At 38.8% G+C, this 14,328-nt stretch overlaps 1 protein-coding gene across 1 annotated transcript; it reads left to right on the plus strand.

Annotated features, from left to right (window-relative positions):
- The first annotated feature begins 4,459 nt into the window (after positions 1 to 4,459).
- Positions 4,460 to 12,738, plus strand: sbds (SBDS ribosome maturation factor). The gene is made up of 5 exons (XM_056473287.1): positions 4,460 to 4,651; positions 7,531 to 7,660; positions 9,573 to 9,773; positions 10,373 to 10,537; positions 12,550 to 12,738. The coding sequence occupies exons 1-5, from the start codon at positions 4,524 to 4,526 to the stop codon at positions 12,676 to 12,678; spliced, it is 753 nt and encodes a 250-aa protein (XP_056329262.1). The 5' UTR covers positions 4,460 to 4,523; the 3' UTR covers positions 12,679 to 12,738.
- Positions 12,739 to 14,328: the final 1,590 nt, after the last annotated feature.

The raw sequence follows: 14,328 nt of genomic DNA on the forward strand, positions 1-14,328 counted from the left end.
TATGATTTTTACTAGTGAAGTCACACATTGTGTTTTCATATCACGAATTGGATTTTGTAAATGTGAATTGTGCTGTGCATGTATGAGTTTTATTTCTGCAAAGGTATTAATTTTGAGACTGATCTGACTCCACAGGTTTTGGGCTTTGCTGTGGATGGTTGTGAAAAAAGAGAGAAAGGTCCCAACCCAAAGACTGGGGCAGTGCAAAATAATTAAAGGCTTTACTTTTAATGATGCATTTTCTCCTCAATCACTCATATCTTTGTACCTTTTCCTTTCTCACCCTTATACAAGAGGAAAGGTGAGAACTAGTTTTACTGGAAACATAAGCCTCAATGGCATCTATTCATACTCTAGAGGTACAAACAGAACCGCCTCCACATTGGAGCAAAACCACCAAATTTATTACCATTACATTTATTCATTAAGCAGATTCTTTTGTGCAAAGTGACAACCCTCCTGCTGTGGGTTAAAAACCTGCCCTCTCTAAAGCCCGAGAAACTAGTAAAGGTTAATGGTTTGATCAAGTTCGAAGAGAAATGTGAGAAATGAGATGTACTGGAAGAAATAGGAAGGACGAAATCATAAAATTGTGGCTCAGGTTTAGACATGACACTGGAAATTTTACTTTTTGAGACCAAGATGAAACAGCAGATACACGATACATTATAAAAAAATACCAAAACAGAAAGACATCATTTTATAAAGAAACCACAAGAGATGAAAATATGGTTGATTTATTGAGAGAAGATTTGAAAGATATGGCTTTTGATTTATTGCTTCAGTTTCTGAGAGAAACTGATTTAATGGCAAGGAAATAGGATTTTGGATACAGTTTGATATTCTTTTCCATTCCTAAGGGTTGTTGCTCGAAGGGATACAGCTGCAGCCATGAGTTACCGAGAATTATTTATAATATTTGTTAAATTATCGATAAAATCATATTTTATCATTGTCTATGCCAAACCCAACCATCACAGTAATGTAGAAACAGTAATTATAGAGTATTATTCATATTATTTTTTAAATGGCCTATTGTTTTATTACTGTCTATCCCTACCCCAACGCTAAACCCAAGCCTTACAGTAATGTAAAACATTAATTATTGTTGTACAGTGTCAAAATAATAATGCTATATTGGTGTGATTATCTGCAGCTGTATCCCATCTAGACTTTACCACACCAAAGACTGTTTGTCAACTGCCCAAAAAATAAGGAAGAAGAAAATAATTTGTGGTGATCACAAATCACACGGTTCGGATCACGTTAAGGTTTTTTAGTCACGGATTGGACCATTTTTCGGATCAGCCAAAAAGGGGAGGAGACAAATGTAATTTTCATTATATTTTACAGGAAAGCATAAATGCTTTCATACATGTGATTTGAATGACGCAAGAGGCGATCTCTCTATGATCATTACAAATTTTGGATTAATCTACCAGTAAAAAAAATTTATTAATCCACGGGCCACATGTGTTCTGAACCATGGGTTGTGATCCGTATGAATTATGGATCAACCGTGATCCTTTACACCATATAAAAAATTATAATCATTCATTCATTCATTTTCTTTTCGGCTTAGTCCCTTTATTAATCTAGAGTCGCCACAGCAGAATGAACCGACAACTTATCCAGCTTATTTTACGCAGCGGATGCCCTTCCAGCTGCAACCCATCACTGAGAAACACCCATACACTGTCAATCACACACATACACTACGGCCAATTTAGCTTACCCAATTCACCTATAGCACATGTGTTTGGACTGTGGGGGAAACCGGAGCACCCGGAGGATCTGCTTATATTGCACCCGCTTAAATTGCCCACAATACATTGCCCATTTTTGACGTGACTTAGATTTGGCTAGAACATCAAACTCAGGTAAAAAGTGTGAACAAATTACAAATATGGCGGACGCGTGAGCCCAACCAAGTAAAGAGGCTTTGGAAAAGTTATTTGAATGACTATTAAATTAATATCTAGCCAACTGGAAAATATAAAAAATCCATCCCCCTCACTTTTATAGACAGACCATTTAGAAACAGGTGATTAATAATTATATGAACGTATGAACTCATACAGACATCCCCCGCACTTTAAAACAGCATATGCTGGGAAGGTATGTTTTGTTGCTGGTATGCTGGTCTTGCTGGTCCCAATGCTGGTTTTGCTGGTTTCAATGCTGGTTTTGCTGGTCCCAATGCTGGTTTTGCTGGTTTCAATGCTGGTTTTGCTGGTCTCAATGTTGGTCTTGCTGGTCTCAATGCTGGTCAGGAGCAGCACTGAGACCAGCAAAACCAGCATTAAGACCAGCAAGACCAGCATTGAGACCAGCAGGACCAGCATTGAAACCAGCAAAACCAGCATTGAGACCAGCAAGACCAGCATACCAGCATCAAAACATACCTTACCAGCATATGCTGTTTTTTTCAGCAGGGACTGTATGACAACGCTTCATATGACTGTTTTATAGCCTATAGCTAATCAATCTGTCAGATTCTGGAGGGCATTACAGCTCTAAAGAACATTATAAATGATCTTAAATAAAACAAATACATTTATAGAGATGGTATATAAGTATATAATTTCACTCACCTGGGAAACGAAGGCCACGTGAATGGTTTGTGAGCACAATTAAGTGCACACAGCATGCCATATCATCTGATAATTGTAGAAAATAATCCCAAAAGGCAATTGACTGTGTAAAGAAACATTAACCAACACAAAAATGCGATGTATATTACGAGCTCAGCGGCTAATTAGCCGTAATCAGCTCAGGTGATGAGACAGAGCAGCGAGACCTAGCTGTCACTCAAGTGGCCACGCCCTTAATTATGCAGCCTTAATATAAATTAATAAAACGAAACGGATGAGTTATAAAAAAAATCACCCCCTCACAGTTGTCATGAAGGTTAATCATGGCTATATGTACCAACGCCATCTTTTGTACCAGGCTGTAAGCATGTTTTTATCAGCTGTAAAAATGGCCAATTTCCCATTGCAGTCAGAAATGACCTGGACTTCCTGGAGCCAGCCCCCCAAGGCGAGTCGATGAATTGCAGTTTCAGTTACTTCCGTATTGGCTTCCCGAGGGAGAGCGGGAGGTTGCCGCTTGGTTTGGTCATCAACTTCTGAATGCATAATTATTTGAACACCTGAGGAGATTTCTCTTCATGAAACACTCGTGAATGGCAGATTAACCTGCTGAATGTTCAATAAAGTAGGAAATTGGGCTAAATATGAAATAAATGTGGCGTTGTTTTCGCTGTGGTGACCCCTGATAAATAAGGGGAAAAGCCGAAGAAAAATGAATGAATGAATGAATGAATGAATGAATGAAATAATGGAATAGTGGACGATGTGTCGTGATGATTGACAAGGGATGCAACTACGCAAATCATAACAGTCCGTTAATGAGCAAGTAGCATGCCCTAAAGCTACGGTCACACCGGGCTTTGTGGTGCGAAATTTCTGTCGTACGGCGCTGCGAAAAGGGGCGGGATTAAACAAGATGATTAGACATTAAAAAAGCGAGCGATTGCTCCATGTTTAAAATTTCTGTCCAGAGAGGTCCTGTTTTGATCCTCCATTGGTCTCATGCAGTCAAGTGATGTGGTTTCGCAGGTCAGAGTTCACCAAGCTTGAACTTTGCACCGCTGCGAACTGCGAAACTAAACGCATGACCCCGCGTTTCCGGTCTGACGCATTCGCGTGCGTATGAATGGAAGTCTATGGGAGGAAAAGCCCAGTGTGACCGCAGCTTAAAGCTTAACGTATGTAACGGTATGTACACACTAAAACCAGTGGTGTAGTCCTTGCTATACGCACATATCTCAGTATGCCTACTTTTTTCCACGAGCTGTTTAGGTATTACGACTTCTGAGGATCATACTCTCGGTATACTCACTTGTTTTGGTGATTAGACTTCCCTAATTTTTGTGTATTGAGTATTTGAGTTTTTCGAAGATCACAACAAATCAGCTGAATGATGTCTCATTGAAACATTCAAGTAAAATTATTAAACAGCATGGGCTTTAGCCCTCCTACATTTCCATTCAGCCCCCCTAACACCTTTGCGATTACCTGTACACTACTAAATGACGCCTCAGTCCCCTTTAAATTTGATATAAAAACGGCGGCAGAATCCCGCTCCTGAACTCATTTTTTAGTTAGTCAGCAAACCACAGCTGTGCAGTGTGTGTGTGTGTGTATATATATATATATATATATATATATATATAAATGAATCAAAGATACATTGACTTTCGTCGTTTCTTTGCCTACTTTTAAAATTTGGATTGGGTGGGTAATAGTACACCACCTATTTGTTTTAGGACTACACCACTGACTCAAACGTATGCTTACTTTTAGCACGTAGCATGAGTATGCGAATTGAGACAGCAAATGTTTCCAACCCTGTAGGTGTCGCTGCGCCTATGCGTCACTGATACTGACGCAGTTTTAAACGAGGAAGAAGCAGGAAGACAGCAGTGTGGAACAGCACGTTCATAAAGAGAGTTAAACATGTCAATATTCACACCAACTAACCAGATCAGGTTAACAAATGTTGCCGTCGTGAGGATGAAGAAAGGGGGGAAAAGATTTGAAATAGCCTGCTATAAGAACAAAGTGATGAGTTGGAGATCTGGAGCGTAAGTGTCACCAAATGCTCCTGTCACGATGTTATGTCATGTAATGTTATGTTGTTTTGTTATGTTAAATGTTGGGGTTAAGGTAAAGTTGGTTATATCCGCAGATTCGGACTTTCTCCTAATAATATCATTTCAGAAAAGTATTTTCTAAATGGGGAAATCACATTAGCAGCCAATGACTATCAAAATACAGCATTGTTTACATTCAGTGAAACAGTGCTAATGTTGTTTAAAGTCATGCTTGTATGTGATTTCATACCCGATTATCAAAGTGTACCATGGTAAACAATATAGGGAGCATATCACAAGTTGTCGCTGAAAGAATGTGCGAGTATAAAACCTTAATTGTTATGTTATGTTGTGTTATGAGGTAAATTTGGTTTTATATTCACACTATATTGACACTTTCTACTTATTAATGTTATTTCAGAAAAGTATTATTAGCTAATTCTAAATAGTGAAGTCATATTAGCAGCCAATGACTATCAAAGTACAACACTGTTCAGTCAATTAAGTAACATTAATGCTAATTTTGTATTAATACTTACATGTGATTTCAGGCCTACAATATAAGGGGCATGTCACAAGTTGTTCCTAAACCAGGGATGCCCAAACTGTTTCTTATGAAGGGCCAAAAACCCAACTTGATTGAGGCTAGTGAGCTGAAGGTAAATAAAGTTGCCATGGGTAATTTTCTAATTCATTGAATAATATTTAAAAATAATTAAAAAACATTGCTTATATAAACTAAGGCAGCATCTTTTTATATTTATAATGAAATTGTTAAAACAATCCATTTATGACTAAATGGAGCACTGTTGATTGAAACACTTTGCCTTGATTTGCGCACCGTAGTCCTCTATCCATCGAGTAACATTATTTACTGTACATTTTAAAAAATCTGACTCGTTTACATTTAATTGAAACAGTTCTGCAATAAAACCAACAACCAAAAAAGTTTACGTCAAATTAGAAACGATGATCTCTTTTAAAGGCATTTCCCCCAACCTCTCACTCTCTTTTCAGCCAAATCAAAGGTTACAATGGGCCAACTTTGGCCCACGGGCCCTAATTTGGGCGTCACTGCCCTAAACAAATGTGCAAATATAAAACTAACTTTACCTCAGTATGCTATGTTATTATAAAAGTGTTAAAATATGTTAATCTGTTGTAATGTAATTGTTGATAAAAGTGTAACATTGTCAAATTAACTGAAATAAGAGCTGCTAAAATTTATTAAATCAGCAACTCTTCAGCTCAGTCATTCACTAACTTTTTTTAGCAGCTTAATTGTCTTAACAAAATCTTTATTGCTAAAAAATAATATTCTGTTCATATTACAATTGCTATTTCATCTCCGAGATGATAAACATTTCATCTAAACCAGGGGTTGCTCAACCCTGTTCCTGAGATCTACCTTCATACAGAGTTCAGCTCCAACCCTGATCAAACACACCTGAACCGATTAATTCAGATCTGAACAGCCCTTGATAAAGCTGTTTGATATGGGTTGTAAATTAAATCTGCAAGAAGGTAGATCTCCAGGAACAGGGTTGAGCACCTCTGATCTAAATGTCTCAGGCAAAGAAATATGCTTATTGAGGTAAAGTTGGTTTTCTATTTGCACATTTGTTCAGTGACAACTTTTGACATGCTTCCTATAATGTTTACCATGGTAACTTTGAATATTAGATCTGAAATCACATGTAAGTATGACTTCGAAATAGACTTAAACCTCCTCTTTATTTTACCTTTTGTATACAATACTACCATGAATAATAAAGAAAGAATAGGATGTAAGGCTCAGACAGCGTCACCAAACTGTTGGCTTGTGCCTAAACTGTACAGAAACTGAATACCAAACAATAATACTGAAACAATAACGAAATAACATGCGCAACAGTATTAACAACTTTTTATTAGTGACAAATAACAGTTTATAAAAACATGCAAATACAACAGTCAAACAGAATTAAATTAACATAAACATCCAGAACAGTTTTCACGCAGAGACGTGCACACAAATTAATTACATTTTACCATGTCCTTAAAAGACTTTTTTTTTTCCCCCACTGTGTGGAAAAAGACCATTTCCTTCACCAAGTATTGTCACTGCATCCGGACAGGTTTTTCAATGGACACTGTCCCTTTTGTGCTTTGTTGTTTTCCTGATAGCCACCATTATTATTGGCTGCGTCCTGGCTGGGGACCTAGATGTTGTTGGTCCTGCATCGGGAGGCGTTGAAACTGTCGCACTGAGTGACTTCAGGTTCATCCTCGCAGCAGTTAGTGGATGGTAGTTTTGTATATGCAACCTTTAGTTTTGAGGTATTTCCATCTCTTGCGGTCACCTTTTTGTTGCACAATTGGCAAATTTACCGCCGTATTTACCGCCTCTCCCTTCTCATTTGGTCGAAACCTGAAATACTGCCAAACTGCAGAAGTTGTGTTCTTTGTTGAGACCAGGTCACTTGGTGCACGTCTCGCCATCTTTCCCCACGTCTCTCTTTCTCCTGATGACAACCATGCATATGTAATTTTTAAAATAAATTATATTTAATCCTTGGCTCCTATACAAGTGCATTGTTTTTTATGATGGTATTGAAACTGATATCGTTGCTATTTTTAGATACCACAAGACTATATAACCATATTACTGCCCAAGCCTACTTCAAAACAACATTAGATATAAAAAAAACGTAAATATAAAAACCTTAACGTTCCAAGGGAAAATGTTTTTTTAACCTATTTTTTTTATTATTATTAGCAAATATCTACAAACCCCTATCTCTAGTAAGTCTGTAGGATTTTGAAATGTAAGTGTCATGATTGCTTTAGGTTTGATATTACCTGTACTAATGTTTTGTCTTTTGTATTAGGGAGAAAGATCTTGATGAAGTCCTGCAAACCAACACAGTGTTTGTGAACGTGTCCAAGGGTCAAGTGGCGAAGAAAGAAGACCTATCCAATTCTTTTGGAACAGATGACCTGACTGAAATATGCAAACAGGTGATCTGAATGGTCAAAGCTATGGGATTCATAGGAACATGACTGTTCTTACTATTTTACTATGTTTAATTTTTTTTTGTTAACATTTGAACTATTAATCACAAACCAACAGGCAATGTCTGTGACTAAAAAATATACTTCAGGTAGTGTATACTCCATTCAGCAGGTTTAGTTTCTGTCAGCCGTTTTGCTTCGCATTTTTTTCTAGTGTCTGAATGCACAGGTTATTGTATACTTCATCAGCTGTTTTCATTACTAACATCCTAGTGTTTAATTAAAGAATTAATAATAAATTATGTTTAGTGTTAAATTTTTATGTTTTGATGCAAGCAGCCATGTAATAAGCAGAATAAACTACATCCAGGATGCTTGTTTTTGCAGAATAAAGCCCTTTAGTCTTTACATCAGGCTGCTGATAAATCTGTCAGGCTTTATTCTGCGATAACAACCTTCTGCATCTACTTTATGCCTAACATAGGAATCTATTTAGCAGGGAAATGTTGTTTACAAATCTTTAACTGTTTCATTAATCAGTGGTTTTTGACTGTTATGCGCTGCCTTGTGACTGAATAATGAGCAGGTTAGTGTATACTCCATTTAGCCGGTTTCGTTTCTGTCAGCTTTGCATTTTTGACTGTTTGGCTTGTGTCTGAATAATACGTAGGTTAGTGAATACTCCATCAGCTGTTTTCATTTCTATCAGCTTAGTGCTTAGTTAAATAATTAATAAACCATTATGGCTCAGAACAGTGTTTTATGTTAGCTTTTATGTTTTGATGCAAGTAGCCGTGTAATATGCAAGATAAAGTACATCCAGGTAGTTGTTTTTGCAGAATAAACCCTTTACTGCTCTGCTGCCGATAAACTTGTCGGGCTTTATTCTGCGATAACAACCTCCTGCATGTACTTTTTCCCTAACATAGCAATCTATTTAGTAGGAAAATGTTGTTTACAAATCTTTAACTGTTTCATTAATGGGTGGTTTTTGACTGTTACGTTCCGTATTCTGACTGAATAATATAAGTTGGTTAGTATATGCTCCGTTAAGCAGGTTTATGTTTCTCTCAGCTTTGCATTTTTGACTGTTTGGGGCCATCTTGTGTCTGAATAATGTGCAGGTTAGTGTATACTCCATCAGCTGCTTCTGTCATTTCTGTCAGGTTAGTGTTTAATTAAGGAATTAATAAACTATTATGGCTCATAACTATGCTTTGTGTCTAATTTTTATGTTTTGGTGCAAGTAGCAGTGTAATAAGCAGGATAAAGTACATCCAGGATGGTTGTTTTTGCATAATAAAGTCCTTCAGTCTTTACCTCAGGCTGCTGATAAACCTGTCAGGCTTTATTCTATGATAAAACCCTTCTGCATCTACTTTTTCCCCTAACATAACAATCTATTTAGCAGGCAAATTTTGTTTACAAATCTTTAACTGTTTCGTTATTGGATGGTTTTTGACTGTTATGCGCTGCCTTGTGACTGAATAACGAGCAGGTTAGTGTATACTCCATTTAGCCGGTTTCGTTTCTGTCAGCTTTGCATTTTTGACTGTTTGGCGCCATCTTGTGTCTGAATAATGTGCAGGTTAGTGTATACTCCATTAGCTGTTTCTGTCATTTCTGTCAGCTTAGTGTTTAATTAAAGAATTAATAAACTATTACGGCTCATAACTATGTGTCTAATTTTTATGTTTTGGTACTAGTAGCCCTGTAATAAGCAGGATAAAGTACATCCAGGATTGTTGTTTTCACAGAAACAGTCTTCAGTCTTTACATCGGGCTGTTGTCAGGCTTTATTCTGCGATAACAACCTTCTGCATCTACTTTTTCCCTAACAGCAATCTATTTAGCGGGGAAATGTTTACAAATCTTTAACGGTTTCATAAATGGATGTTCTTTTTGTCTGTGCTTCCAGATTTTGTCTAAAGGAGAACTACAGGTATCAGACAAGGAACGACAGAGTCAACTGGAGCAGATGTTTCGTGATATTGCAACCATTGTGGCTGAAAAATGTGTGAATCCTGAGACCAAGCGGCCCTATACAGTGAGCCTTATTGAGAGAGCCATGAAGGACATCCACTTCTCTGTTAAAGCAAACAAAAGCACTAAACAGCAGGTCAGTAGACATTGGTCATTGGAGGATCTGTAGCTATGCTTCCATTCAAAGATGTGAATTAGATTCATGCGCAACACTGGAATATTGCATAAAACGTTTCCATCCAGAGTCAAAGAGAACAAAATCATCACTTCCTGATAAACTGGAGCAAATATCAGTCAGACAAATTTAGTTTAGTGTGTTGGGATTTACCACTGTGGTGTTTTTTCTTCTCTAATAAATGAGTTGCGCCTCAGAAGATGAAGACGTAATGCAATGAACGCGGTGAATGCAGTTACTTTTGGAGGCGTGAGATGCTCTTTGGGAGTGAAGAAAGATGCTTAAGACAGTTCTGGAGGGAATAATGATAGAAGAATGATAATACTGAAGCACTGTGATGACGGACTGACAGCTGAGAGGTTTTAGAAAGACCAAAGCAACATTTCAGATGTTTTATACTGTGCTGGAAACGCTGCAAAGTCTATTAATGCATCCCATCACACACATTTTCATCACCTCTTGATTAGAGTTGATCTACATACCACATCATGATTACTGAAAAACTGACATAAAGTAGTGGTGTTGATGGTAATAATTAGACTCAGTGTCTCCCCCTGCAGGCTCTTGAGGTCATCAAACAGCTGAAGGAATCCATTCAGATTCAGAGAGCTCACATGCGTCTGCGCTTCGTCCTGCCAGCCAAGGATGGGAAGAGACTGAAGGAAAAGCTCAAACCATTAATAAAGGCAGTGGAAAATGAGGACTTTGATGACCAGCTGGAGATGGCAAGTCACCAGTTTTTTTTTTTTTTGAAAACAGGTTGTGAGTCTGTATGTTGTGTCCATTCATTTGGGCAGTGGTACAGACAGTGATGAGTTCAACGATTGCAAAATGCATGATTAGTTTATCTTGAATCAGTCCTGATATTAGAGTTTAACAGCGGATGGGACTCTAGGCTAGTTTTTAACAGTGCCGTCTGCTGGTATAAACTAGCCTATAGCACCGTCTGCTGTTTAAAACTAGCCTAGAGCGCCGTCTGCTGGTATAAACTAGCCTGTAGCACTGTCTGCTGTTTAAAACTAGCCTAGAGCGCCGTCTGCTGGTATAAACTAGCCTATAGCACCGTCTGCTGGTATAAACTAGCCTAGAGCGCCGTCTGATGTATAAAACTAGCCTAGAGCACCGTCTGATGTCTAAAACTAGCCTAGAGCACTGTCTGATGTCTAAAACTTGTCTAGAGCAGCATTTGATGTCTAAAACTAGCCTAGAGTGGCATCTGATGTCTAAAACTAGCTTACGGCAGCAACTGATGTTTAAAACTAGCCTAGATTACCGTCTGATGTCTAAAACTAGCCGAGAGCACCGTCTGATGTCTAAAACTGGTCTAGAGCGCCGTCTGATGTCTAAAACTAGTCTAGAGCAGCATCTGATGTCCAAAACTAACCTTGAGCACTGTCTGATGTCCAAAACTAGCCTAGAGCGCCATCTGATGTCTAAAACTTGCCTAGAGCACAGTCTGATGTCTAAAACTAGTCTAGAGCACCGTCTGATGTCTAAAACTAGTCTAGAGCACCGTCTGATGTCTAAAACTTGCCTAGAGCACCGTCTGATGTCTAAAACTAACCTAGAGCACCGTCTGATGTCTAAAACTTGCCTAGAGCACCGTCTGATGTCTAAAACTAACCTAGAGCACTGTCTGATGTTTAAAACTAGCCTACAGCACCGTCTGGTGTCTAAAACTAACCTAGAGCGCCGTCTGCTGTTTAAACTAGCCTAGAGCGCCGTCTGCTGTTTAAACTAGCCTAGAGCGCCGTCTGCTGTTTAAACTAGCCTAGAGCGCTATCTGCTGTTTAAACTAGCCTAGAGCCTAGAGCGTCGTCTGCTGTTTAAAACTAGCCTAGAGCGCCGTCTGCGGTTTAAAACTAGCCTAGAGCGCCGTCTGCTTTTTAAAACTAGCCTAGAGCGCCGTCTGCTATTTAAAACTAGCCTAGAGCGCCGTCTGCTATTTAAAACTAGCCTAGAGCGCCGTCTGCTGTTTAAACTAGCCTAGAGCGCCGTCTGCTGTTTAAACTAGCCTAGGGCGCCGTCTGCTGTTTAAAACTAGCCTGGGGCGCCGTCTGCTGTTTAAAACTAGCCTAGGGCGCCGTCTGCTGTTTAAAACTAGCCTAGAGCGCCGTCTGCTGTTTAAAACTAGCCTAGAGCGCCGTCTGCTGTTTAAAACTAGCCTAGAGCGCCGTCTGCTGTTTAAAACTAGCCTAGAGCGCCGTCTGCTGTTTAAAAATAGCCTAGAGCGCCGTCTGCTGTTTAAACTAGCCTAGAGCGCCGTCTGCTGTCTAAACTAGCCTAGAGTGCCGTCTGCTGTTAAACTTTTCTGTTTTTTCTTTTCGATTAACGATTGTGCATCTGACAGCCCCCAGAAGTCAGTGATGTTGAGATAATAATGTACATTTTGTAAAAGGTTTTTATTGATCTGTTTCATAAGACGTGTTAAAGGGATCGTTCACGCAGAAATGAAAATTGTCACCTTTTACTTTCCTTCACTTGCTCTGCTCACAAAAGAAGATATTTAAAACAATGCTGGAAACCTGTAACCATTGACTTCCATAGTGTTTGTTTTTCCTACTATGGTAGTGAATGGTTACCGATTTTAGGGTGAGTAAATAGATGAACTATTAATGTAAAAGTGAAATAACCAGAGATAGATAGATAGATAGATAGATAGATAGATAGATAGAGAGAGAGAGACATTTTATTTATGTCCTCCATGTTTTATAGGTGTTGTTTTCTGCTTTTTCAGGTGTGTTTGATAGACCCAGGCTGTTTTCGGGATATTGATGAACTCATCCGCTGTGAGACCAAAGGAAAGGGAACTCTTGAGGTGCTCAGTCTCAAAGATGTGGAGGAAGGGGACGAGAAACTCGAATAAACACTTCATTTATTTTCACCTGATTTGTTGAACACATTAAACTACTGCTGATTTATTTTATATGGGTTACACGACTGCTTGAATTTGAATGTGGCCAAACTATTAGCAGCTACTGCATCAGTATTTCAATACATAGTTAATAATAGACTCTAAAATAGTGATAAAAATCAACATTTTATTTTCTATGAAAATGAAAGTAATTTTTTTTATTGTTTTGCAAGAGTGCATCGTTTATCTTTATTATTATTATTATTTTGCTTTCTTTTAAATCTGAGGTGCCGAATTGCCATTTTCAGCAGGATTTATTAATCTACTAAGAAAGTAGAAAATAATTGTCTAATCTGATGCCAGAGAAACTTTATCTTTTCACAGTTATTGCTCCCTTTGCGTTCACTATTTGTATTTAAATAAGCATCAAGCTCTATATAAACTTCTATGTAACAAATACTTTTCTCTATAAGCTCGTGTGTGTGTGATTCTGCTTAGACTGAAGGTGAAAGGCTTAGTTCTTTGATATAACAATAATAAAAAATAAAGTAAATATTGTTTTGCGTTCTACAAAATAGTTTTTCTGAACTAATAGCACTTGACCGGCCACTTATTTAGGTACACCATACTAGTACTGGGTTGGACCCCCTTTTGCCTTTAGAACTGCCTTAATCCATGTCGTAGATTCAACAAGATAATGGAAATATTCCTCTGAGATTTTGCTCCATATTGACATAATAGCATCACACAGTTGCTGCAGATTTGTCGGCTGCACATCCATGATGCCAATCTCCCGTTCCACCACATCCCAAAGGTGCTCTATTGGATTGTGTTCTGGTGACTGTGGAGGCCATTTGAGTACAGTGAACTCATTGATTCACGCTTTATGACATGGTGCGTTATCCTGCTGGAAGTAGCCACCAGAAGATGGGTACATTGTGGTCATAAAGGGATGGACATGGTCAGCAACAATACTCAGGTAGGCTGTGGCGTTGACACGATGCTCAATTGGTACTAATGGGCGCAAAGTCAAAATATCCCCCACACCATTACACCACCACCACCATGGTTCATGCTTTCATGTTGTTGATGCCAAATTCTGACCCTACCATCCGAATCAGCAGAAATCATCAGACCAGGCAACGTTTTTCCAATCTTCTATTGTCCGATGTTGGTGAACCTGTGCCAATTGTAGCCTCAGTTTCCTGTTCTTAGCTGACAGGAGTGGCACCCAGTGTGGTCTTCTGCTGCTGTAGTCCATCCGCCTCAAGGTTGGACGTGTTGTGTGTTCAGAGATGCTCCTCTGCAGACCTTGGTTGTAACGAGTGCTTATTTGAGTAACTGTTGGCTTTCTATCAGCTGGAACCAGTCTGACCATTCTCTGTAAACCCTAGAGATGGTTGTGCGTGAAAGTCCCAGTAGATAAGCAGTTTCTGAAACACTCAGACCAGCCTGTCTGGCACCAACAACCATGCCACGTTCAAAGTCACTTAAATGCCCTTTCTTCCCCATTCTGATGCTCGCTTTAACATGCAGCAGATCGTCTTAATCATGTCTACATGCCTAAATGCATTGAGCTGCTGCCATGTGATTGGCTGATTAGAAATTTGCGTTAACGAGCAGTTGGACAGGCGTACCTAATAAAGTGGCCAACGAGTAGTT

Source organism: Danio aesculapii, chromosome 15, assembly GCF_903798145.1.
Source record: "Danio aesculapii chromosome 15, fDanAes4.1, whole genome shotgun sequence".
Lineage (NCBI taxonomy): Eukaryota > Metazoa > Chordata > Actinopteri > Cypriniformes > Danionidae > Danio > Danio aesculapii.